At 31.8% G+C, this 25,215-nt stretch overlaps 1 protein-coding gene across 8 annotated transcripts; it reads right to left on the bottom strand.

The window, feature by feature from the left end:
* Positions 1 to 1,554: 1,554 nt before the first annotated feature.
* Positions 1,555 to 24,695, bottom strand: LOC145306645 (RILP-like protein homolog). Of its 8 annotated transcripts, XR_013875093.1 has the most exons (19): positions 24,563 to 24,695; positions 19,868 to 19,946; positions 18,313 to 18,372; positions 16,943 to 16,995; positions 16,449 to 16,503; positions 15,948 to 16,072; positions 15,523 to 15,586; positions 14,176 to 14,261; positions 13,589 to 13,655; positions 12,963 to 13,016; positions 12,365 to 12,417; positions 11,068 to 11,117; positions 10,166 to 10,238; positions 8,799 to 8,822; positions 8,007 to 8,052; positions 7,191 to 7,258; positions 6,286 to 6,378; positions 3,236 to 3,336; positions 2,038 to 2,652 (listed from the first exon to the last, which is right to left on the bottom strand). XR_013875093.1 is itself a non-coding variant. In XM_080148929.1 (18 exons), the coding sequence occupies exons 6-18, from the start codon at positions 16,001 to 16,003 to the stop codon at positions 1,627 to 1,629; spliced, it is 804 nt and encodes a 267-aa protein (XP_080005055.1). In that variant the 5' UTR covers positions 16,004 to 16,072; positions 16,449 to 16,503; positions 16,943 to 16,995; positions 18,313 to 18,372; positions 19,868 to 19,946; positions 24,563 to 24,695; the 3' UTR covers positions 1,555 to 1,626. The 8 variants fall into 8 exon arrangements, 5 of the variants coding, with proteins under 5 accessions (XP_080005055.1, XP_080005056.1, XP_080005054.1 ...); XM_080148929.1 differs by lacking the exons at positions 2,038 to 2,652; positions 6,286 to 6,378; positions 8,799 to 8,822 and adding exons at positions 1,555 to 1,688; positions 9,558 to 9,581; XM_080148930.1 differs by lacking the exons at positions 2,038 to 2,652; positions 6,286 to 6,378 and adding an exon at positions 1,555 to 1,688.
* Between the last annotated feature and the right edge of the window lie 520 nt (positions 24,696 to 25,215).

The following is a 25,215-nucleotide window of genomic DNA, read 5'->3' as shown; positions in this document are numbered from 1 at the left end:
TGAAATCGATAGGACAATTCTAACATGCCTAAATTAACGAAAAAAGCTATTTAAAAAAGTAAAAAAATCAACATGTTTAAAATGGACGTACGGACATTTTGGTAATGATTATAGAGTTGCTACGCTTTCTAAATCGTACCTAACTAGTAAAGGAATCACCATGCAAAATTTGAAATCGGTAGGACAATTTTAACATGTCTCAATTAACGAAAAAAGCTATCCGTGACGGACGGACGGACGGATGTACGGACGGACGGACGGACCGACCCTAATTATAGAAAAGCTTCGCTTTTAAAAAGGATGTAAAATAAGCATAATTTATAAATTATCTTCTTCCTTCCATAATAGTTTTTTCGTCAGCATATCGCTAACAAAAGAAAAATATTTGTTTAATTGGTTTATTTATTTTGTTATTTAGTTGCCGGATTTTTTCATTAATATTATTATGTTGTTTTTTTAAATACTTTTAAGTAATTAATATAGCTGCAAATTACAATACAAATATTAAAAGGATCACATAAATATATAGGTATACCTATTAGGAAATAACCCTACAAATGTGTTTTATTTTCAGTTAAAATTATTATATAGATAGGTATACCTAGCAAAACATATCATTATTTTTTGAATATCTATCGTATTAGATAATAAATAGATAAGATAAAAAAGCCACTAAGAACCCGTCAAAAATGAAGAGTAAATGAAAAATTGACAGCAGTCGAATGGCAGCAAATCGACTGCTTTTAACGGCTTAAGTAGCAGCCGCTAAAAACCTAAATGTTACTAAAATACTAAGGATTGCTATAGTAATCACACAGGTTCAGTTAAAGATGATTCAAAGTGGACACTTTTTTTTTGTACATTGTGTTTGTACAGAATATACAAAAGTTAAGTGTCAAATTTTGATCATCTGTATAAATACACATTTGTCTCTTTGGTAGCGAGTATTAATATTAATGAACAATTGAGTCAGGAATGTAGGTATAGGGAAATGACAATGGAAGATAAATTAACCTTCCCCCAATCTTTCCATAGAAAAAAAATGGAGGGATGAGTAATTTTTCTTCCTTTGTCCCCTCTCTTTCTGCAATAATGTAAGCATATTTGTACATATTGGACAGTATAATGGATCAGCTACTTGTCAAGAAGGTGATTGGTTCGAGTTTCAGCCATTACCCTTAAATTATAATTCAAATCTGCTGCTACATCAAATGAATTACAAAAATTTAAGAGTGTTCGACTTGGTCTATAAATAGGCTAAAACCATTACTATGCAAATAGATAATCTGATAATTTTACTGTCTTATATGTAAAATAACTTTAAAAAGCAAGAGTATTAAAATAAAAAAATGTCACATTTTAAAACTAAACTAAATTTATAACTAACATTTTAAAAACTATAACATGATGTATAATAACAACTGAAAGAACTAATTTTTATAATGGCAACATCTTATTAAAATGATTTTGGCAATATTCTTTATAAAAAAAAATAAAATAAATCAATCATATTAATATCTAGTATCTGTGCTTAAGGGTAAAAAGTTTAAAGTCTATAACAATTAATGTGCAATTAAAAATTTCTATGTAAATTTATTGAAAAAATAGTAAAATTGTAGTTATGAGTTAAACATAATCCCAAAAAGTATCTTTAAAAAGATAATCCCGCAGTCTCATTAAAGGTGGACCTAAAAGCAAAAATATTAAAAAAATCATTTACATCATATATAAATTTAAATGAAGATTTATTTTGTCTTTAACTTTTCTGTTAATATATGGGGCGTGTGAAAAAAGGGAGGGGTGGTGCTGTCCCAAGTTCAATATTAAGGGGTATTTTGACACCCCTCTACCTTCACGCAAGTACAGAAAAGTTAAAGATGGTATTTACAGTTTTAGAGTTCAATATTTCTTATATTTTTTTATAAATATTTTAATAATGTGTCTTTTAGTAACTTTGCTGTCGTAGAAACATTTATATATTAAGGCATAAATAAAGAGATACAGGGATATATCAATGAAATACAAATTCATCTTTCCTCAACTTTAAAATTTACATTTTAAAGAAATTATTCAAATTCTATTTCCCATTGATGTTGTATTAAAGAATTAATTATAACTAAATAATTAAAAAAATAATCAAACTGGATATAGAATACGTGGATATTGGTAAAAGGGAAATTTGGTTATTAATTTAGGTTGCTAATATAGTCCTCAGATATTGGTAAATAAATTCCTCCATGGTTAGGGGAGGGGAGGGGGGTAATGACCTGAAGCGGGGGTTTCATTATTTTAGCCAGCTGGAGAAACATTTTACCAGGGTATGCAAGAATCTCTCACAATATCCACGTATTTTATATCCATTTTCTTTAGACATTTTAACTTACCCAAAATTTATTTTTATATTTATCATTCACATTTATTAGTTAAGATATAAAATAATACCAGTTATGTATGAATTAAGGGTTTATATTTAAATGAAAGAAAAATTAAGCTTCCTAAAATAAAAATGCATAGTGCTGAAATTGCATACAGTGCGCCATTAAAAACAATTAGAGGAAGATTAATTTATCTTCCATTTAACAGTCCCTGTCCAAAGTTTGAATTAGAAAATATTAAGTTTAGAAAAAGAAGCCCTGATAGATCCAAGAGGAGCTGCATGAAAAACAAACAAACTTTAAGTTAGTATTTAATTAGGGTGGATATTTTTTTTGGCGTAATTCTGTAAAGTTGGGTGTTAGGTTTTAGTCAAACGCTCTTATTAAGTCAAACTGTTTTCAATGACCATTTCATATATATATTTTGGTTATAATTAAGGACGGTTTGACTCAATAAGAGCATTTGACTGCAACCCAACACCCAACTTTAAAGAAAATACGCGAATAAAATAACATTCTTTGTCAAGTTGTAACTTCACTCATAGTATTATACAAGAAGCATAGCATAGCCCGTCCGTCTGTCTATCATAAAGACATATATCATTTTTGAAAGTTTTTAAGTTGCTGATCAATAAGAATCTTATCTACAGTTTACTTTGTCTGACCCCCCCCCCCCTACTTTTCTGATCTTTTATGGAAAAATGAAATTGCCATAGGGGAAAAAATCTATTTACACGGCTTCTAGTTGAGATAGATATCTTAAAAATTTTACTAACAAATTTGCATTTGTTATCTAAATTCAATCTTTACGTCCGTATATATTTGTTGTGTTTTTTTTTAAGCAAAAAAGATAACCATACCTTGAGTATTATGTTGTGTAGCCTCTATGGATGGCGCAACTAGATGTGCCTCGTCGGCTGTTGGAATTTCACGAGCCTCAGAACCAAATACTCGTCGAAAACTAAAAATGTTGATGTTAAAGGGACTGTGCACGAAAAAATTTCTCATCCGATTATCAAACCTTAACATCATTTCATTCATATAATCTCAAAGATGGGGTAAAATGGGCTCTCATTTCCTTAAATGTTAAGATTTGATAATTCATATGAGAAATTTTTACATACACACTCCCTTTAATAATTTTGAAATTATTGTTGTATAAGTCAAATTATTACATGCTTAACATGGCATTTAATTTACATGCTGTAGCATTTGAAAATTATATAGATAAGAAAAGCTGGATTAGTAAGGTTAGCTTATATTTATCATGTTAATAGAATCATGCATGGGCCTTTGAAGCAGATATATATGTAATGTCACCTAGTCGTATAGTTCTCCTGCTAAGCTTATCTTTTTTATATTTATTTTGATTGTGAAGACAATTCTAAAAGAATTTTAAGGTTTATTTCAGGAGTTTCGGCAACAAATACTTGTAAAAAACTTAAAATATTGATTTTAATAATTTTATAACTATAGTTGTAGTCATACATTTAACATGATAGTATTTAGTTATGTTAGATTAAGCTAGATTAGTAAGGTTAGCTTATGGTAATACAGCTATGTTCATACATGGGTATTTGAAGAAGATATTTAATTTTATTACAATGTCGATAAAATGTTTAAGTTGCCATATTGCATTTTTTCCTTTTCAATGTATCTTTTTATTTTATTTTATCCTGTTTGTAAAGACAATTCAAAGAGAATTTTTAGAAGTTTTATCTGCAATGTGCCTGTCGAGCACCAATCCCTTATTTTAATAAAAAAAATTGGAAAAAGGGAGAGGGCGGTTTTTTCTCTGTGTCTAACCCCTCCGGGGGGCCCTTAACCTGCACGGCGTTCGGCAGAGGGATTTAATATAACCAAACTTATAGTAAAAACTAAAAAACGACCCACCCCCATTAGGGGGGGGGGGATTGTATACCTAACAAGGCAATTTTAGGGAAAACGCCTATTTCAAATATGCAAAAAAAATATTTTTACATAAGCAAATAATATTTAAAGCAATCTAATAAAAGCTAGAAATCAAATATTTAGGTACTTTACTTCTGAAAATGAAGATTTAACATTTTTCAACATTGAATAATGTTTATATTAGTTTAATGCATTCCGAAACAAAAGCAAAACCACATGCAAAATAAAAAATAAAAACATTCTTAGATTAATTATTATTTTGAAATAACATTGAGAAACTTAGTTTTAAATAAAATTTCTAAAAATTAACAAAAGAACTTAATAGGTGGGTATAACTTATGGTACAACAAAACAAGCCTAGACCATAGTAGGATAGGTTTTGGGATCAACAACACTAAATTGACTACATAAACTTGGGTAAGACAAATTGTAAAATTGTATTCTTTAAATTCAAACTCTGACCTAAATTCTTATATTAAACTTATTCTTATTAAAAATGCGGACATTTTTAAAATTAAAATTGCGCAGCATGTGTTAAAACTTAATAGCAGAAAAATGTTACGCAAACCGTTAGAACCGCTAAGAAGATTTTTTTTTGAAATATAAGAACGATTCTTGTGCTACGTATAGTTAGGGAGCTACATGTTAAAATGTCCCAACTGACTTAAAACTTGACTTGCGAGTAAATTTTGGGACATTTTACCACCTAGCTCCTAGATTATTTGTAGCACAGGAACTATTCTTATATTTCCAAAAAATACAGTTAATAGCGGTTCTAACGGTATGAGTAACATTTTTTCTGCCGTTAACATAAGCCGCGCAATTTGAATTTTAATAATGTACGCACGTCTTTATGCAAGAATTATTGTCTAATATTTACTAATATACTCGCAAGTCAAGTCTTAAGTCAGTTGGGACATTTTAACACGTAGCTCCCTAAATATAAGTAACACAGGAATCGTTCTTATATCTTTAAAAAATAGACTTCTTAGTGGTTCTAACGGTATGCGTTGCATTTTTCGGGTATAGTCCTTTCCACGACATCCCTCCATAAGGGGCGATTCGTCGTATTTTTAAAATGGCTTTTTATAGGTTATTTTAGGTTAGGTTAGGTTATATTGTGTTAGGTGATTGCTCCACAGGGTTAGGTAATTGGCCCCGCAGGGTTAGAGCCCCCCGCAGGGGCTAGAAATAGGAGAAAAGCTACTGTGAAAAATACGAAGAATCGCTCCTTATGAAGGGATGTCGTGGAAAGGACTATACCCCATTTTTCTACTATTAACACAAGCTGCGCAGTTTTAATTTTAAAAATGTCCGCATTTTTTTGCACACCCTTTAGTTATATATAAAAAAATAATTTTGATATATAGAAATGTTAAAGTTTAAAACAAAGAATATTTTTTTTACAAAGAAAGGGAACAGTATTCTGAAAAAAAGGATAGTTAAATATTTAAACATAACAGGTAAAAAGTAGAGAATATTTTTTTGCACAAAAATTGGGTATTTTAAGGTATAAGACAACGGAGATGAATTAATGTACATTCCTAATGAAGCAAAACTAAATTATGTCTTCTTATATTAAATGGCTAATTTGAACCAACCAATTAGAAAATATGTTTTTGTTTAAAAATTTTTAATAATTTATAGCCCAATGTCCCCTCCATCAATCAAGGAAATATAAAAGAAGGTTAAACACATTAAAATGGAAAGAAATCAAATATTTGTCATAGATTTAGCCTCAAATATTCACTTCCAATTCTTCAGAATACTTTCCCAATCCCAGGGAACAGGAAGGGAAATTTTATCTGATTCAAACTTTTTACCTCCAACTTTTTCATTAGTCAAATATTTATTGATAATGAAACTTGTATTACAACAACTATTTGTTGAAAAACATTTATTTTTAACAAGAAAAAAGGTGGAGGTAAAGTAGTTTTTCAGAAGATAAAAATCCCTTTAAAAAAGGAGTGGGGGTAGGACATTGATATAGACTCCCTACCCTTAGAGCCAGACCTATGGCAGGCCAATATCCTGTCCCACACTGGCCAAATTCTGGGACACTTTGCTCACCCTACCAGAGACATATGCAAACCTAAGTAGATTTACTTGTGTAAGGCCTGTATGAAAACATTGTGTAAATATGCATTATTGCATATTCTGTCATAAATAATTTTAATATCGCAATAAAACTTTGATTTACAGGAAAATATTATTTGAAAAAAATAAGTAAGTAAAATTATTTAGTTGATTAATTACCACTTTTTTTGAAATGAAGAATTTTTGGAATAAAAAGTATCAATAAGCCTTTACAGATAAGCTTTAAGAGAAAGCTAATAATGCAATTAGTGGTGTTAGAAGTAAGAAAGTGGTTAGTGTTACAATTAGTTGAAGCAGTGGCTTAAATATAAATTGTGAATTAGTTAGTGCTACACATTGAAGTTGCATTTACAAAATTAAACAAGGTAAAATGTGAAACATAGCAAAAAAGCTTTTTGAAGAAAGTGGACATACATAAGTTCAAGTTAATATTTGTGGTTAGGTATATTAAACAAGGGGATGATATAAAAAAATGAGTAGGAAACTGGAGAAATATAATTGAAGCTCCTCTTAGGTACTGTAGGCTTTAAAGATTAGACAAACCGACATATGTTACTTTTAGGAGCAGCTAAGCATGAAAATTACTAAAAATAACAATTGACAAAATAAGAACCTAACATATTTGAAGAAAATGTAACAAATAATTTCTATTAAAAGTTTATAAATTAATTATTATTCCTATACAGGTAGTCTTTTAAAAATAGCTTATATCTATATATGAATATTAGTTGTTTTGTTCTACAAATATTAGGCTCATTAATTTTGTAATCTGTTTCTCAAAAAATGATAAACTAAAATAAATCTTACAATTTTCTGATGCCAGATGTTTCACTCTTTTTCCAAGGGGCATCTTCTGGCTCATATGGCAAGGGTCCCTAAAATTGTTTTATGAATAGAAAAAAAATCTCATGTAACATGTAATAGAATGGAATATTCCTGTCCAGTTTTTTGTTTAGGAATGAATATTTCTTACCCGAGGGAATAAATGATGGACTGATAGGTCATCATTTATTTTGGTTTTTAAATTTCATTTATTTCCCTGGTATAATTTTTCTTTCTTTTAGTAATTAATAAAAATTCTAAAATCTTCCAAAAAAAATTAAAAATCTTCTAAAATCATACCAGGGATATAAATGAGATACCAGGGAAATAAATGAATATTTACATCCACTATTTAAGGGGTTGTTTATATGGGTATGTGAATTCCGTTTCCAGAATGCTTAATACTATTGATTAAAATATATGTAGATAATATTAAAATCTCTTAATCAGACTAAAGACTACATCAAAGTGATCTTGGGGGTAACCAATGCAACTGAAGGCAATGTCTATGGAGGAATGCAGTGATCTTGAGGGATAAGACAATGATGATGAATGTTACCCCTTCTGTTAAAAAGTATGGACACTATTAGTATGGAATCAAGCAACCAATAAAAATTTTAAAAGAATATTTTTTTTTGTAAGTTTAGTTCAAATGTCCCCTTCATCCCTGATGGAATATAATTTATTTTTGAATAAAGAAAACGTATTAATACAATACTTACTACTTTAGTATTAGGAAATTATTGACGTATAGAACTTAAAGTTTAAAATAAGTATGACAATTTTTTTTAATTTTTTGACCTGAACTGGAAGATCTGATTCATCAGAATCACCATCCTCATCATCTCTAAAAAATATTTCACATTACTTTTAATTCCGTTGTTCTCATACCTAGTGTAGTTACTTATACATATGTATTAGCAGATACGCCCCTAGAGGCCTCTAGGGGCACTTAAAGTAGGGTTGGATGTCGACCCAAGCCTCCACCACTTTAATTCTAGTTTTAAAAAGATTAAGTAATTAAAAACGATTTTTTGGTAAAGGGGTATTTTTTCTGGAGGCTTCTCAAGACCTATGGAAGTTCCGCTGTAAAAAATGAACCATATCGGTCCAACGGTTGGCGAAATACTTCGGTACAGACAGAAAGATAGACTCATAGACATCCTGTTACTTTTACATAATTACCGACATAGTTAGGGAGCCTAAGTTTTATAAAATAAGTTTTGCATTAATAAAAATTGCTCGTGAAGAATTAATAAAACAAAAGCATGCACATTTAATAACTTTTTCATAATACTCTGTCAGTTTGACTTTAGAAACACAATTGATGCATAAAGCTTCAACAATGCATTTCCTTATACCTAAACAATTTCCTCACCAAAATGTTACCAATATAACCTCTTTATATTAAAAAAATAAAAATAAGGGGGAAGGGCCCAGGGGGTGTTTTCATTTAAAAAAAAATAACTTTAGGTCAATGGAAAAAAAACCTTAGCCCCCTATTTCAAAAATAAGAGGTTCAGTGCTCAGTAAACACTTTGAGGCAAAGCACCAGTAAAGCTTTTGATCTATTTATCTTGATAGGATACTTACATAGCACAATGTTGCCTCCTAAACCTGTCCATATTTGTATGAAGTATGATACTTACATAGCACAATGTTGCCTCCTAAACCTGTCCATGTTTGTATGAAGTAGGATACTTACATAGCACAATGTTGCCTCCTAAATATGTCCATATTTGTATGAAGTGTGATACTTACATAGCACAATATTGCCTCCTAAACCTGTCCATATTTGTATGAAGATACTTACATAGCACACTATTGCCTCCTAAACCTGTCCATATTTGTATGAAGATACTTACATAGCACAATGTTGCCTCCTAAACCTGTCCATATTTGTATGAAGTATGATACTTACATAGCACAATGTTGCCTCCTAAATATGTCCATATTTGTATGAAGTGTGATACTTACATAGCACAATATTGCCTCCTAAACCTGTCCATATTTGTATGAAGATACTTACATAGCACACTATTGCCTCCTAAACCTGTCCATATTTGTATGAAGATACTTACATAGCACAATGTTGCCTCCTAAACCTGTCCATATTTGTATGAAGTATGATACTTACATAGCACAATGTTGCCTCCTAAACCTGTCCATATTTGTATGAAGATACTTACATAGCACAATGTTGCCTCCTAAGCCTGTCATATTTGTATGAAGTGTGATACTTACATAGCACAATGTTGCCTCCCAAACCTGTCCATATTTGTATGAAGATACTTACATAGCACAATGTTGCCTCCTAAACCTGTTCATATTTGTATGAAGTATGATACTTACATAGCACAATGTTGCCTCCTAAACCTGTCCATATTTGTATGAAGATACTTACATAGCACAATGTTGACTCCTAAACCTGTCCATATTTGTATAAAGATACTTACATAGCACAATGTTGCCTCCTAAACCTGTTCATATTTGTATGAAGTATGATACTTACATAGCACAATGTTGCCTCCTAAACCTGTCCATATTTGTATGAAGATACTTACATAGCACAATGTTGCCTCCTAAGCCTGTCATATTTGTATGAAGTGTGATACTTACATAGCACAATGTTGCCTCCCAAACCTGTCCATATTTGTATGAAGATACTTACATAGCACAATGTTGCCTCCTAAGCCTGTCATATTTGTAAGAAGATACTTACATAGCACAATGTTGCCTCCAAAACCTGTCATATTTGTATGAAGTGTGATACTTACATAGCACAATGTTGCCTCCCAAACCTGTCCATATTTGTATGAAGATACTTACATAGCACAATGTTGCCTCCTAAGCCTGTCATATTTGTAAGAAGATACTTACATAGCACAATGTTGCCTCCAAAACCTGTCCATATTTGTATGAAGTATGATACTTACATAGCACAATGTTGTCTCCTAAACCTGTCCATATTTGTATGAAGATATTCAGCATGTGCTGTACCAGTATGAAATTGACAATCACATGTTTCATCACCTGATGAGTCGACACTTCAACATCACAAATTGCAATAACATGGTTTTATGTGCATAAAAAATGGTGCAATCAAAACGAAGCTGGAATAGTTTGATTCACTTATATTAAAAGTATATGAGGTGTCTTTTTTCATAGAATATGGGCAGTAAATTATTTAATTCTTTTAACAAAACTAAATCCTATTTAGCATAACAAATATTTAAGAAAATTAAATAAATAAATTACAGTTGCTTATCAATTTTAACATCAGTAGAAAAAATAAGTAGTATCAATGAAAAAAAAAACAAAGTTAAAGAATTGTCCTGTAGGGAATATAAGTCCCTGCTGTAACACAGTCTTAAGTTTTAATCTTTTTACTTGATTAGGACAGTATTTGAAATTCAAAATACAACTAAATCTATGAAAACAAATAACAAAATTATGTTCCAAAATATAAAGTAAAACCATATTTTTCTCAATATGTAATTTACTTCTCCAAACAGAAAAATACTCCATATTCAGTAACACATAAATATTAATTTAGTCCTGACTTTACATGCAAATAAAATAAGCAACAAAACTGTGCACCCTTGAGAAAAGGCATTACAAAAAAAAGCATTAGATGAAGGACAAAAGCAATAATTTTTCAAATATTAATAATTGTCTTATTTATTATCATATATTTGTATTTTTTAGGGCTATGGCACCTGAATAAAATTGATATTCCCCCTTTCCCCCCCTACAACAGACATTGTTGTTTTTGATGCTTGAAAATTGGAAGAGAATTTTTTTGTCAGATGCCATTTATATAATGACTGAATAATATTTTAACTAGATGTTGAGTTAGAACCTAAGTTTTCACATTTGATGTGTTTGCTGTGATCACTGGTACAGGATTGTCTTAATAAAAGGGATATTATATAATGAATAAAAGGGTAGTGTGCATGAACTAAACTATTTCGACTACTTGAAGTCAACCTGGCATTTGATTATTATTTAACACATTTTGTTTCAAAATCTTGTTAAATCATGATAAAATTCAAAATTTCAAAAATCAGTAGATATTAAAACCTGGAAAAAAGAAAGGGCCCCCACTAAAAAATGTGGTCAACTCACTTGCTCTCGTTCGTGCAAACTCCCTTTAACTTTAAATAATAAATTAAGGTTCGCACTCAATAAGCCAAAATTAAAATGTAGCATAAGCAGAAAAAATTAGAAATGTTTTATTTTCATAAATATCGGGTATAGTGCCTTTCGTGGCAACGCTTCTTAATGGGCGTTTCGTTGTATTTTCACAGAATTTTTTTCCTTTTTCTAGCCCCTGCCGGGGGCTCTAACTCTGTGGGCCATTTGCCTAACTCTGCAAGGCAATCACCTAACCCAGCTTAACCTAACCTAACCTAAAATAACCATTAAAAACTAATGTAAAAATACAACGAAACGTTCCTTAAGAGGCGTTGCCACGAAAAGACTATACCTGAATATCTTACTGGTAATTAAAATTACAAAGAGTGTAATTTAAGTGGTAGTTTTTTCAGAACCAAAATAATGCAATAAGTACAAAAATAACAAAGCCTTACAAACACAAAGAGAGGGGTAGGTTTCTGGTAAAATCCGTGAAGGTTATGTGCTATAAGTTAAAAACAGTATTAGAACGATAAAAATTTATTTTAACTTTAAAAAAAATTGTCTATAGTTCTTTCCAATAAGAAATACACATATTTAGTGAATATTATCGTTCTACTACTATTTTTAAAGCTTAAAACACACACCTTTACGGATTTTACCAGAAACCTTCCCCTCTCTTTATAAAGAAGACCCTTAGATATGCAATTTAATTTCGAAAACTTAAGTCATTTTTTTAAATAAAAAAGCATAACAAAACAAAAATAAAGCTTTAGATAAAATTAGTGCAATCATTTAAAGTAAAAAATATTTCACTTAAAAATGTTTTTGATGAAAAATTTCATGCTCAACATTGTGAAGTAAAATTAAAGAAAATATTTTTAACATGAACAATATTTAACTAAATTACAGTGGCGTGCAATAGAAGGGCTTCAAAAAGTCCCTAAAATTTGAAATTGGGAAGGTTTTTCACCCCCACCCTGGTGAATAGCTGTGCACGCCACTGATAGAATAGTAAATACCTGATTCCTGGTCGGTAGAGGTCCAACTCATCCTCTAAATCTGACACACGAGCCTGAACAAAGAATTCTCTCAATTTCAAGACTTTAGAAGCCTTTAAATTTATGATAAAATAAACCAAGCTGTGACTCTTACTTAAACCTTTTGATATGTCTAGGAGAACTGTCCTAGAACTAAAGGGTTATTATACCCCCGCATGGTTAAATACATGTTTAGAAAATTATTTCAGATTTCAAGGACTTATTTTAACAAAACTTTTTTCATAGGATATCAAAATTGTTATTTATTACATATTCAGGGGTCGTGGGAGGGATTTCTCCACTTCTCGACCAACCAATACTTTACCAACTTTCACTAAGTAATTGCAAAGATGAAACTTAAAATTATCTTACTTATATATTGGATTAATTAAAGATAAAAACCAGCTTATATCAATAACGAATTTTATTCTGAAAAAATCACGAAACCTATACGTGTTTTTCAGCTGTCGTTGGGGGCAACACATCGTAAAATTGACGACCTCTCCATTTGCCCCCCAAATATTATTTTAGATTTATTTCTCTTGTTGGTTATACCTTATTCCTGGATAAAAACACTTACCTTTAAGCTGTTTCTTTCTTGTAGAATATCCTTCAGTTCTGATAATGTAAATCTGACAATTCAGATCATTGACTTCCAAAATTATTTAGAGACTGAGCACATCAAAAAAACTAACAGACAAAGGATTTATACTTAAAGTGCCGGTTGTCTGTAAAAAATTGAGATTTAAGGTCAGAGAAACAATCAAAGGTTTTAAAGACATACATTTACATGCCTACAAACATTCTATTACTTTTCAATCTAGAGATTTATAAGAACCGTCAAGTATGTATGTAGCCCTGGTTCTCTGAAGTTAGGATTCAGATACACACGGAGATGTGGAATTTAGAATCCTTTGACCAATTGTAGATAAATTGATATACATCCCCAATGCTGATACACAAAATTACCAATTCTGCAGATTAAAATTAATGGTTGAATCGTTTGAACACTAAACTAAATAAAAAAAAAACAGTTAAAATTCACTTAAGTCCCCAAAGTTGTTAAGCTAACAAATAAGAAAAAGTTAATTTAAAACTTTGGAGACTAGTGTAATATACAGCCTATTGTCCCCTCTCTCTCTAATGGATGAGGGAAAGCATGATTAAAATTGCTTGATAAAAAAAGCAGGACTATCATTGATTCCTTGGCCGTTTGGGATCATCCAGGTCATAGACAACTTTGTTCCTCAGATCTGGTTCTGTGCTACAACTTCTGAAATAAACAAGAATAAGAAAATATATAATTGGCGAAGAACATCATTATAAAAACATTTTAAAGCATTGAAAACAGCTAAACAGAAATTTTAGAAGCTTAAAAAGAACATTCATACAAAATTTTGGAAACTTATACAAGAAATCTTCACAAGAAATTTTGGTAGCTTATTCAAAAAAATCTCCCAAGAAGTTTTGATAGCTTTTGCAAGGTTTTTTCAAAAAACTTTTACAAAAGACTCGTCAAAAGAAATTTTTAAACAGACTACTTAATCTTCACAAGAACCTACAACATATAACATTAAATATGGTTCTTCTTAAGTGTTATGGAAACAGACGTTGAAGCTAAAAGGAAATATAGGAGATGCTCAAAAGTCGAGGAAATATACAGAAATTTAAAAAAAATCTATTTAACTTAACTTACAGACGGACATTAGAATAATGGAGCTTCGCTACTACAAAAGTGTTTATACCTTGGAAAAGCTTAACTTACAGACAAACAGCTACAAAAGTGTTCATACCTTGCAAGATCTTCATTTTCAATGGCTGCTTGTCCCAGGCGTTTGATCAGTGCAGCCGTCTCCCTCTGCTGGTCTTGTAGGGTCACCTAGGATAACAAATATTATCTATTTGATCAGCACAGCTGTCTCCCTCTGCTGGTCTTGTAGGGTCACCTAAGAAACAAATATTATTTGTTTGATCAGTGCAGCCGTCTCCCTCTGCTGGTCTTGTAGGGTCACCTAGGATTACAAATATTATCTATTTGATCAGCGCAGCTGTCACCCTCTGCTGGTCTTGTAGGGTCACCTAAGAAACAAATATTATCTGTTTGATCAGTGCAGCCGTCTCCCTCTGCTGGTCTTGAAGGGTCACCTAGCACAACAAATATTATCTGTTTGATCAGCGCAGCCGTCTCCCTCTGCTGGTCTTGTAGGGTCACCTAGGATTACAAATATTAACTATTTGATCAGCGCAGCTGTCACCCTCTGCTGGTCTTGTAGGGTCACGTAGCACAACAAATATTAACTCTTGGAAATCTTGCCCTTGTATTAAATGGGAAAATTTTTAGAAATAAGAATGATAAGTTTAATACCTAAACAAAATTGTTAACAGTGACATCAAACACAAAATTGTCTTTTACTTTAAAACAAAATAAATATAAGGTTTAAATATTCCCTCAAAGGCTAGGGAAAAAGCCACTATTATTTTGAAGCTAAGGTTTATAAAATGTTAATTAATATCGTACATGTAAAAATTTCAAAACCAAAGAATTTCAAGAAAATGGTCAAAACCAACATTTTCCTTGTAAAAATATTCTTTGATGAATTGTTGTAAATTAATATCAGAGGCTTTTCAAGTGAATAAAACTATTTTTTTCTTTCTATACAGTTCTATTCAATCAAAATTGACTTTGAAGTTTTGAAAAGAAACTTTTTCTCCATACAATAGAACTTGGTAGGTATGTGTAAGAGTGTGAATCAAGAATAAAGGAATCATTTACAATTTTTTTATTTTTGAATTTCAAAGGCGTCATAAAGGCGTGCACAAAAAAATCAATAATATACCTACCCGAAATTCTTGACATACAAGTGTATGGGTATATTTTGTAAGTTTTACACAAGTGTGAATGAATTTTTAGTTCTTACAACTTTTATGTACATGTTATAAAAAGAAAATTTACATAGATAAAAATAACAATTTTAATTTTTGAGCTAAGCTTGCACTAACGAGAAAATAAAAAAATTGCCGGGATGGATTTGAAAGCCAGATTTCAAAAAAAAATTGGCGGGAAAATCCACCGACAAGGATTTTATGGCGCGAAAATAAAAGCATTTTTAAATTTAGCATATTTTGGCGGGAAAGTGTACCTGAAGTTCTGCCCTCTCATCCACCAGTGCATGGAGTTGTGCCTGGCTGTTACGTAACTTGCGCCTACAATAATTAGATTTCTGTATAAATAATTTCTGAAAATAATATACGTGGTTATTATGACAGAGGACAATTTGTCGTCAATTGAGGTTGCTAACATGGAACTCATTTAATGGTTAGTTAGTTCATTTAGTTAAAGGCGTTGGGATTGGGTAAAGATGGATAGGGGTTTCTTTTTTTATAGCCGGTTACAAAGTTTCACTTTATTAGAGAACATAAAAATTTGGTGTAACATCCAAATAATAATAAATCCATTATTAAAGAAAATTTAGTTTATTACAAGTGCAGTGACAAAATGTGTTTGAAAGGTATGAAAAACTAAGATACTTGAAACTAGCTAAAAACCTGCCCTGGATCAGGTTACCTGAGATCTTTGTTTGAAGAGCTGAGTTTATCATTCTGCATCTTGGCCTCTTCCATCTCGAGTTTGAGGTCGGACAGACTCGCTTCCAGTCCTCGGATCTGCTCACGTTGCTTCTCAATAATGCCCTACACAAGCATGTAATAGTTATTTTTTCATCGTATTACAAACAGCTTTACGAGGTTAAGAAATGAAAAAAATATAAGATTAATTTCACCTTTTTACTTGTAATTTTTAAGATTTTTGTTTTGTTTTGTTATAATTCCTGGAAAATTTTCTATATTACGATACGGTATATAATTTTTACGCATGACTTAGAACCAGTTCTAGTCCAACGGATATTAATCGGCTTTAAAAACAGCCTTAAAACAAAAAATGTTTTGAAGATCAATGTTTTAGAGGCCAAATTGAAATGTTCTACCATTACCTACCATGAGTTTTTTTCTTCTAATTGGAGGGGAAAAAATGAAATAGAAATGCAACAGGACCAATAAATACTTATACCTGTAATTTATTGACTAGATCAACCTCGATATAGGAATCGTCATCAGAAAATGCACTAAAAACAATCAGATTTAGAAAAAATGACAAATGGAAAATGCAGGGAGTGTAAAGTTATAATATTGGTCAGTCCCCAAAGTTTTATAACAACGTTATTTCAATCGTTGGCTAAAAAAGGGTAATTTTGTTGAACTTCGATTGTGTGTCCAAACTTAACAGGATCTCGCAAACCACGAAACCGATATGGTTCACCTCCTTACAGTGTAGCTTTTCAAAGGTCCGGGGAAGGTTTATAACTATACCTGGAAAAGGTACCATTCCGAGAGAAATCATGCCTAGAAACCATTCCCCCCCCCCCCAAAAAAAAAATAACATTGATTTTTACCTTTTCCGTTACTTAACTGAAATCGAGTGCTACTAGAGGCCTCAATGGGCGTATCCGCAAGATATGATATAAGGCCCGCGCTAACAAAACTGGTTTTACTTAGTTAACATACCTGTCTCTTTCAGTGGCCGCACTCAGAGATGACGACAACTTTCTATTCTCATCCTTAACAAGATAATGTTTTAATTTTAACAAAAGCAGGGATAAGGATAAATTAATATACGTCCCAACCCCAAGCATGATTAACAAAATTAACCCGTTTATCGGTTAAGGTTGAAAAGTTTGGATACTATTGGATAGGAACCAAAAATTTAATAAAAAGTTTTCAAACTTTGTAATTTAGGGTCAAATGTGCCATTCCCTTACTGAGAAAGTGAGGGAAGAGGAAAGAAAAAAAATTAAGCAAATTAATGAGGAAGGTGGGGGGGGGGTTGGTTGATTATGTACGCCACAAGTTAAAACTTTGGCTCGGAGGGTATATCACTCACACCACAAACACCCCTCTCCCACACGACCCTGGTTTCAAGTCTGGAATATGACGTCAAGAAGATTAGGCCTTCCAAGTTGTAAAACATGAATGAATAATTTAGTCAAACTTTTTGCATAATATTAGCTTTCTGTCATCTTTAATCTAAAGTTTATTTTAGTCAAAGATACAAGACCAATTTAAGACTAGAAAGTATAAAGTTTGAAAGGTATAAATGTTTATTTTTTTTCTTAATTTCTGGCGGTTTCCTTCTAAGAGCACAGAACCTGCCAAATTCAGAAAAGCTCCCCAGGGTTTAAATAAGATATGATAAAGAAGGAGTAGGGGAATGTAATTTTGGTTCGTTTCAGAAAAGAAAAGGGATAGTTGCATGAAGTCCATTTAACAAGTTTGATTGCAACCATAAGTTACAAGAATACCATCTAAAAAATATAATTATGTTTTACAATAAATAGCAATAAATTAGACACCACTAAAATAGTCATCATGCTATTTCTGTGAAAACGGGACAGCCATTGCATAAAAGTTGCATATATCCAAAATATATGATTTTCAAGTCTTTTCAAACTACCTGATAGAAAATTGAAATTCTTTAAATATTTGTTATAGATGTAGTTTAAACTATTGAACAGAAAAAAATATGCAGTTCACTAAATTCAAGTTTAAATGCACTTCGTGCAAACCTCTTTACAATTTTTTTCACTATTGCTATTTCTAAATTGGATTGAAACGTTGACGTTAATGGGTGAATTTTTTCAACATTTTCAACAGATTGGTGTACAAAAAATCCTGAAAAGTTTTGGTTTAATGACCTAACCATACTGAGCTGGATCTTTAAATCATTTCAAAGGTGCGCCAAATCGGGGTGCGCCGAATTTCAGTCAATCACAGCGCGGCATTTCGTAAAATGCTGTGCCTTCATTAGTGGAAAGTTGGCTCACCCCGATTTGGCGCACCATTGAAATGATTTAAAGATCCAGCTCTGGATATTTTACCTGTAAACGTTTAATTGTGGTAAGATAATCTTTGGTCTCGGTTTTATAATGCTCCTCAATCTAAAATTAAAAAAGGATTAAAACCTGAGTCATTTTTAATTTGAATTAAAATAAAATAAGGTTTGTTATTTGAAGCTACAACAAAATTAATACCTAAAGGGTGTTTAAAAAAAAACCAATCGCTTCACTCTTTTCAATATAAACCCTACAGTTTTGGTCAAAAACTAACAAAAAATGACCCAAATCATGTACAGGCAATGACAACGAGAAAACACTATTGAATTTTGATTTCTACTAACCTCTCCTGAGCACTACAGCTCGAGTCCTAGCCCTTGTGGAAATTTTTCCCTACGTGGAGAGTGCATATTTTATTACAAATTAAGACAGTTTTGTCTTTTTTTAAAAAGAATAAACTGTCTAAAGTACTTGAAATCTTGAAGATAGACCCCATAATGTTTAGAGCTTTTGATGGGGCATATAAATCCCTTTCGATAGACGCCTTAACCAGAATTTCTGACTCAACCCTTGCCAATTTTGCATCAAAAAGACAGACCAATCAAACATTGAGACATGACTGCTCTGTCTTTAAAAAAAAGACCAAACTGTCTTAAGTACTTAAAATCTTGTAAATAGAACCCTTAATGATTAGAATTTTTGATGGGACATGTAAATATCTTTCTATAGACACCTTAATCAGGTTTCTAACACAATCTGAGCCATTTTGGCATCAAAAAGTAAGATCTGTCAAACATCAAGAACTAGAGAGACTTGTCATGTCTAAATGTTTGATGGGTCTGTCTTTTTTATGCCAAATTGGCTAGGATTGAGTTAGAAACCTGGTTAAGGTGTCTATAGAAAGGTCTTTACATGCTCCATCAAAGATTCTAAACATTATGGGGTCTATCTACAAGATTTTAAGTACTTAAGACGATTTGTTGTATTCTAATCTCCATGTAAGGAAAAATTATCCACAAGGGCTAGGACTCGAGCTGTAGTGCTCAGGAGATGTGAGTAGAAATCAAAATTCAATAGTGCTTTCTCATTGTCATTGCTTGGACATGATTTGGGTCATTTTTTGTTAGTTTTTGACTAAAACTGTAGGGTTTATATTGAAATGAGTGAAGCGATTGGTTTTTTTTTAAACACCCTTTACAATATTTTATATTATAATTCTAAAATTGTTTCGGGGAATTAGTTTCACAAATTGTGACTTTCCCTAAAATAAATTATTCACCATAGAAAACGCCCATATCCCATACAGTATGGCGTCGAAACCGATTAATATAATAAATCTGGATTAGAACCGGTTTATAGCAGGCTGAAAAATTATACATAGCATCGTATTATATACAATTTGCTACGAATATTAAAATTAAAAACAATAAAATCAATACCAGTTTTGTTAAACAGGACCTCCGGCGCCTCGAGGCTAACAAAACTGCTTTTAATCTTATTTTTTCTCATTTAAATATCTGCGGAAAGCTGTCTATAATACGTTATATAAATAACTTTTATATATACTAATTGATTTTCAATTAAAATGATCTAATATAACCTGCTCGATGTCTCTTGCATATCTTATTCTTTCTCCATTTTTCTTTGTATCTTCTAGCTCCAAATGTTCTATGGTTCGCCTAAAACAATATTTATTCCTTGTTTATCGACGGATTTTAAAAATCACAAAATCATTGTATTTCTTAAAATTTTGTATTGTTAGACTCTGTTTTAAAGGGGTAAGGCCATGCTAAATATGAATCAATTTGGATGTCTTTAAAACACAACTTTAGCGATGACTCTTTACCATATTCGTCCTAGAAATCGCCATTATACAATCATAATTAAATCCAATGATTCTAATTTTATTTTTGTGCAAAGAACTTTGTGGCATCGCTTTCAAGATAATATTCAAGGTTTGAAATCGATCGATCATTTCTAACATGGTTAATTTTCGATTTATCCTTGAAAAACGTACAGACAGGCTTTAAATATATTTAAATATAGAAAAGGTTAAAAAAGACAATTTTTTGCAAAGATTTTCAGAAAAAATTTCAAGAGATTTCTTAAGTAGGATTAGTAAAGACTTGAAGTTTCTTTAAAAAATAAGTAAATATTTCTCAAGTTTAAAAGATTAACACATTAAAGTTTACACTTTTTTCAAGGATAATATTTTCCATAGGTTAATACACACACACAAACACATAATTAATCCTTATACTAAAGTAACAGGATGTCTGTGTGTCTGTCTGTGTGTCTGTACCGAAGGATCTCGCTAACCGCTGAACCGATCGGGTTCTCCTTAACAGGGTAGCTTCTCATAAGTCCCGGGAAGGTTTATAACTATTTTGGGGGAGGGTACCACCACCGTCCCAAGAGAAATGACAAAAAAATCAAAAAAATTTCAAATTTAGAGGAGACTTCAACGTCAAATAAGGTGGTATCGTACATAAAAAAATTAACTTTAACAAACAACAACATTTAAAGTGCAACTAGAGGCCTCTAGGGGCGTAGCCGCTAGTAATAATATAAAGCATTATTTGGGTTTAGATTAGTATAAGGCTGGTCCTTTGAGAGGTTTGGGCCAAAACAACTACCTCGTGCGTTATTGTTAACATTTTAAAAAATCATTACTTTTTCTCTTAGCTGCCAAATTAACTAATATCTTAAAAGTATTTTTTTAAAAGCGAAGCTTTTCTAAAATTAGGGTCGGTCCGTCCGTCCGTCCGTCACTCCGTACGTCCGTCCGTCCGTAACGGATAGCTTTTTTCGTTAATTTAGGCATGTTAGAGTTGTCCTATCGATTTCAAACGTTGCATTTGGATTCCTGTAGTAGTTAGGTACGATTTGGAAAGCGTAGCAACTCTATAATCATTACCAAAATGTCCGTACGTCCATTTTAAACATGTTGATTTTTTTACTTTTTTAACAACAAATTTTTATATGATCTAATTATCCGATTGATCTGATTTTTTGTATACTGATTCCTGGGACATCAAAGTACAATATCATAAGCGAAGCAACACTATAATTAAGTCCTAAATATGTAAGTATGTCCATAAACATTATTCTGTATCAAGCAGTTTTTCAACAAATTCACTTACAATATTGCATAGACTCTTATACATTTATATTCTGATTATTCAGTTCTGACACTATACAAGTGTTAATGTCCGTTTGTCCTACCGTGTCAGCGCTTCGCTTTTATGGATGTTGTCATCCTTGTTTAAATATAGAAAAGATTATATTTTTATCCGACTGTATAAGAAGGAAAGAGGATTTTCTTGTCACTAAGACTATTAACACTTAATTTAAATAAAAATGTTAAAACTGTCTATTTGTAATTTAATGTAAGGACAATTATGCGTGTTGAAAGACAAACGCTGAACCGATATGGTTCTCCTTTACAGAAAAGCCGGTTATAGGTTCTTAGCAGGTTTATAACTACTTTGGGGTTAGTTACCACCCCACTCCAAAAGATTTTGCCCTTAGAAAAAAATAGCCTCTTACTCAAAAGTCTTATAAGTTTCTTTTAAACTAAATTTTCTAGTCCGTCCCTTGTTACTTTTATAAACATACTCTGGCTATAAAGTAGCTGCACTGCTAAACATGGACAAAACATTATTGCTCAATAGTGATCATAGGATGGGATATATTGGAAAATGCACTTTAGAACCTCTTGGGAAGGGATAGGTCAATTCTAGATAAAATTTATTTAAACCCCCGATATGTAGATGCTAATTGGGCTGAGATCAAATTATAAATTGAGGATAAATAGTTTATCGTCCATTGTCTGTTCTCTGTATCCCTGCGGAAAATCCTTTCAAGGAATAAAAAGTAAGCTAGAGGCCGAGTGGAGTTAAGATGATTTTCTTGCTATATTTGCATTTTTATTTTTAAAAGCGCAGCTACCTATACTTATTATTTCCATTTGTCCGTACGTCCGTCTGTACATTTCTTTTTCTCAACTAATTATAAACATAAGAACTATATATGATCTTGGAAGGAGTGACTTTGTTAGAATAAACTATCCTTATATAAAAGTATTAAGATGTTTGTCTGTTTTAACCTTAGATATGGTTCTTCTTTTTAGTGAAGCTTATTATAGCTCCGTCCTCCCAAAATAAATCGCCCCTGGAAAAATACCCTCTCCTTCCAAAAATATTTTTTTTACTTTTTCTGTTTCAAACTAAATATGGAGGGTTATTCCCCCCCCCCCCCCCCCAATTGCCCCTTTAGAGAGTAAAATCAGAGAGAATATTATTTATTTCTCATTTACCTATAACTTTTTCCAAATATTATCATCTAACTATCTCAAGGTCTTTAGAAGAAAACCTATACTTTGAGAATACAGGGATAATCCACTAAAAGATAATACATCCTTCTGAGAATATTATTCCTCACTTTTTGGAAATAAATAAATTTGTACATTCTTCATTTTATAATATTACTAGCGGCTACGTCCATGGAGGCCTCTAGGGACACGTAAAATTGTTTCTTTTCAATCTATTTTAAAATCAGGTATTTACCAAAATTTTTTTTGCCCATAGATGATTTAGGTCATGTGATTTAAGCTAATTGCAAAAATGTCCGCAGGCCGGCGTTTTAAATTTTTTAATTTTTGTCGATTTCTCTAGGGAAGGTGGTGGTACCCTCCTCTAAATAGTTATAAATCTTCCCGGGACCTATGAGAAGCTACCCTGTTAAGAAGAACCCGATCGATTCAGCGGTTAGCGAGATCCTTCAGTACAAACATACAAACATAGACATCCTGTTACTTTATTATAAGGATTGAATTATCAAAAATACAACAGTAAATAGAATAATAATTGAATGCACCTTTTTTAAAAATTGCTATTATTAATCGTACATTCTATATCCGCGAAAAGCTTTTTATAATATGATGCGAGAAATGACTATTCCATCATCCTATCCATGAATTCCATGACATATTTAAATGCAAATGCCATCAGCCTTGAAATTTTCAGAGAAGAAATTCTTTTCGACTTTATATTTCTTTTTTTAACTTTTATATTCCATATCTCTAATGTGTTCTATAATGCTTCTTTAATTTAATTAGGGTAAAAAACGAAAGGTAATTTTTGGAGATTTTTTTTAGAATAATTTGAAATCAATAGGACAATTCTAACACATTAAAAGGGGGGGGGGGGGCGAAAGTGACACTTTTTGAAACCAAAACTAAAAGTCAAAGGAACTCAACTAAAAAAAGAGTTACAGGTCTAACATTTTGCATGGCAGTTGCTTTATATGGGTACAATATGGAACTGTGAAGAAACGGCGGCGCAACCGCCGAAAACCGCCGAGAAAAGGCAAAAAAAAATTCGGCGGGAAACATAAAAAAATAAAGTATTTCAAGCAAATTTTTTGGGTATAGTCCCTTTCGTGCCAACACCTCTCAAGGAGCGTTCCTTCGTATTCTTCCTTACATTAGCTTTTGATTTTAGGTTAAGTTAGGTGATTGCCCCGCAGGGGTAGGAAATTGGCCCCTTGGGGTTAGAGCCACCCGCAGGGGCTAGAAATAGAGGAAAAGCTTGAGAGGCGTTACCACAAATGGGACTATACCCAAAATCTTTAATTTGCTAAATTAAAGGGGGGAAGTTACGAGTGTTTCATAAGTAAAGCAATGGATTTTCCTGAATTTCTGGTTGCTTTCCATAAATAAAATCTAATTTTCTCTCCTTTCAACTTCAAAGAAATCCATCAAAGATAGATAGAATCATGTTATAAATACATACACATTGAATAAGTATTTGTACGTACATTTTGTGCTAGCAATTTGATGAATGTTTGTCTGTCGGTCATGTACTGCATCATGCACATTCTCTTTCATCATAGCAAATAGTGTTGTTCACAAAGAACTTATTAAGCTTAATCTCTTTTCAAAGATAGAAGAATTAATATAAAACAAAATCTCGAGAGTCATATCGGTTCAACGGTTAGTGAGATAGTTCACTACTAAAAAGCTTACTACTTCATGTAATACTAGCGGCTTCGCCCCTAGAAGTTTTTTTTTTTTGGGGGGGGGGGTTAGTCGACCAGACTATTTTAATTTTAGTTTCCATTTTTTTTGGGGGGGGATATTTTTTATCTTTTTAGGGGGTTTGGGATGTCCCACCCCCCAAGAAAATAGTTATAAACCTTCGCTACAAACAAACAGACAGACAGACATCGTTCTACTTTGTATTATATATGAAAGTAGGTTCCTTAATTGGGATTTATTGACAAATTATCTGACCTGAGATCATCAATGAGAACCTGTTCTGAGTCATTCTTCTGGACCAGGATCTCCAGCTGTTCCAGAGCTCTTATCACCTGGTCAAATCGTTAGGATAAATGGAGCTTTCACTCAAATCCTTTTCTTTAACACCAAAACCCCCTTACCTTATTTTTATTTGCTGAAAAAAAACTCATCTAACTTTTACCAAACATAACCTAACCTAACTTGCCTAACATGTTTCTTCTTTAACAGAAAGATTTCACAAAAAAGGTCGTGCAATCAAAAAATTAATTTAAAATATGCAAACATATTATATAACCTTCTCTGTATTAGAATTCATCTGTTTTCAACGTTTTCAGCAAAAACATATTTTTAATGTTTTCACTTTCTTTGTAAGTAACAATTTAAGCATAATATTGCGAATAGATTTAGCCCTTCTTTTAATTTTTGTTCAGGGGTGTATATTCTGCACAAGATTTATTTTTTTTCCCCTGCTACAAAATTTTTTATTTTTCTTCCCCCCCTAGTTTTTTCTCACCAAGTAGGGGGGAAATGGAAAAATATTGAAAGAACTCTATATTTTATTTATTTTATCCCTCCTACCACACATTTTTTAAAGTTTTTTTCACCAAGGACGGGGGGGAAATGGAAAAAATGTTTTCAGTTTTCTT

The sequence above is a fragment of the Acartia tonsa genome, chromosome 14, assembly GCF_053477335.1.
Source record: "Acartia tonsa isolate MP-2025a chromosome 14, ASM5347733v1, whole genome shotgun sequence".
Taxonomy (NCBI): Eukaryota; Metazoa; Arthropoda; class Copepoda; order Calanoida; family Acartiidae; genus Acartia; species Acartia tonsa.
The sequence above is the reverse complement of the archived record's forward strand: the minus strand, read 5'-3'. Positions and strand labels throughout refer to the sequence as shown.

What these genes read in the sequence shown, in the direction of transcription:
- LOC145306645 (XM_080148929.1), bottom strand. Translation starts at nt 16,003, where the DNA reads ATGGAAGAGGCCAAGATGCAGAATGATAAACTCAGCTCTTCAAACAAA. An exon ending in ATGAGAGGGCAGAACTTCAG is followed by an intron (nt 14,262 to 15,522) that starts GTACACTTTCCC and finishes TTGTTATCCTAG; the next exon opens with GTGACCCTACAAGACCAGCA. An exon ending in CATCAAATGTGAAAACTTAG is followed by an intron (nt 10,239 to 11,067) that starts GTTCTAACTCAA and finishes TCGACTCATCAG; the next exon opens with GTGATGAAACATGTGATTGT.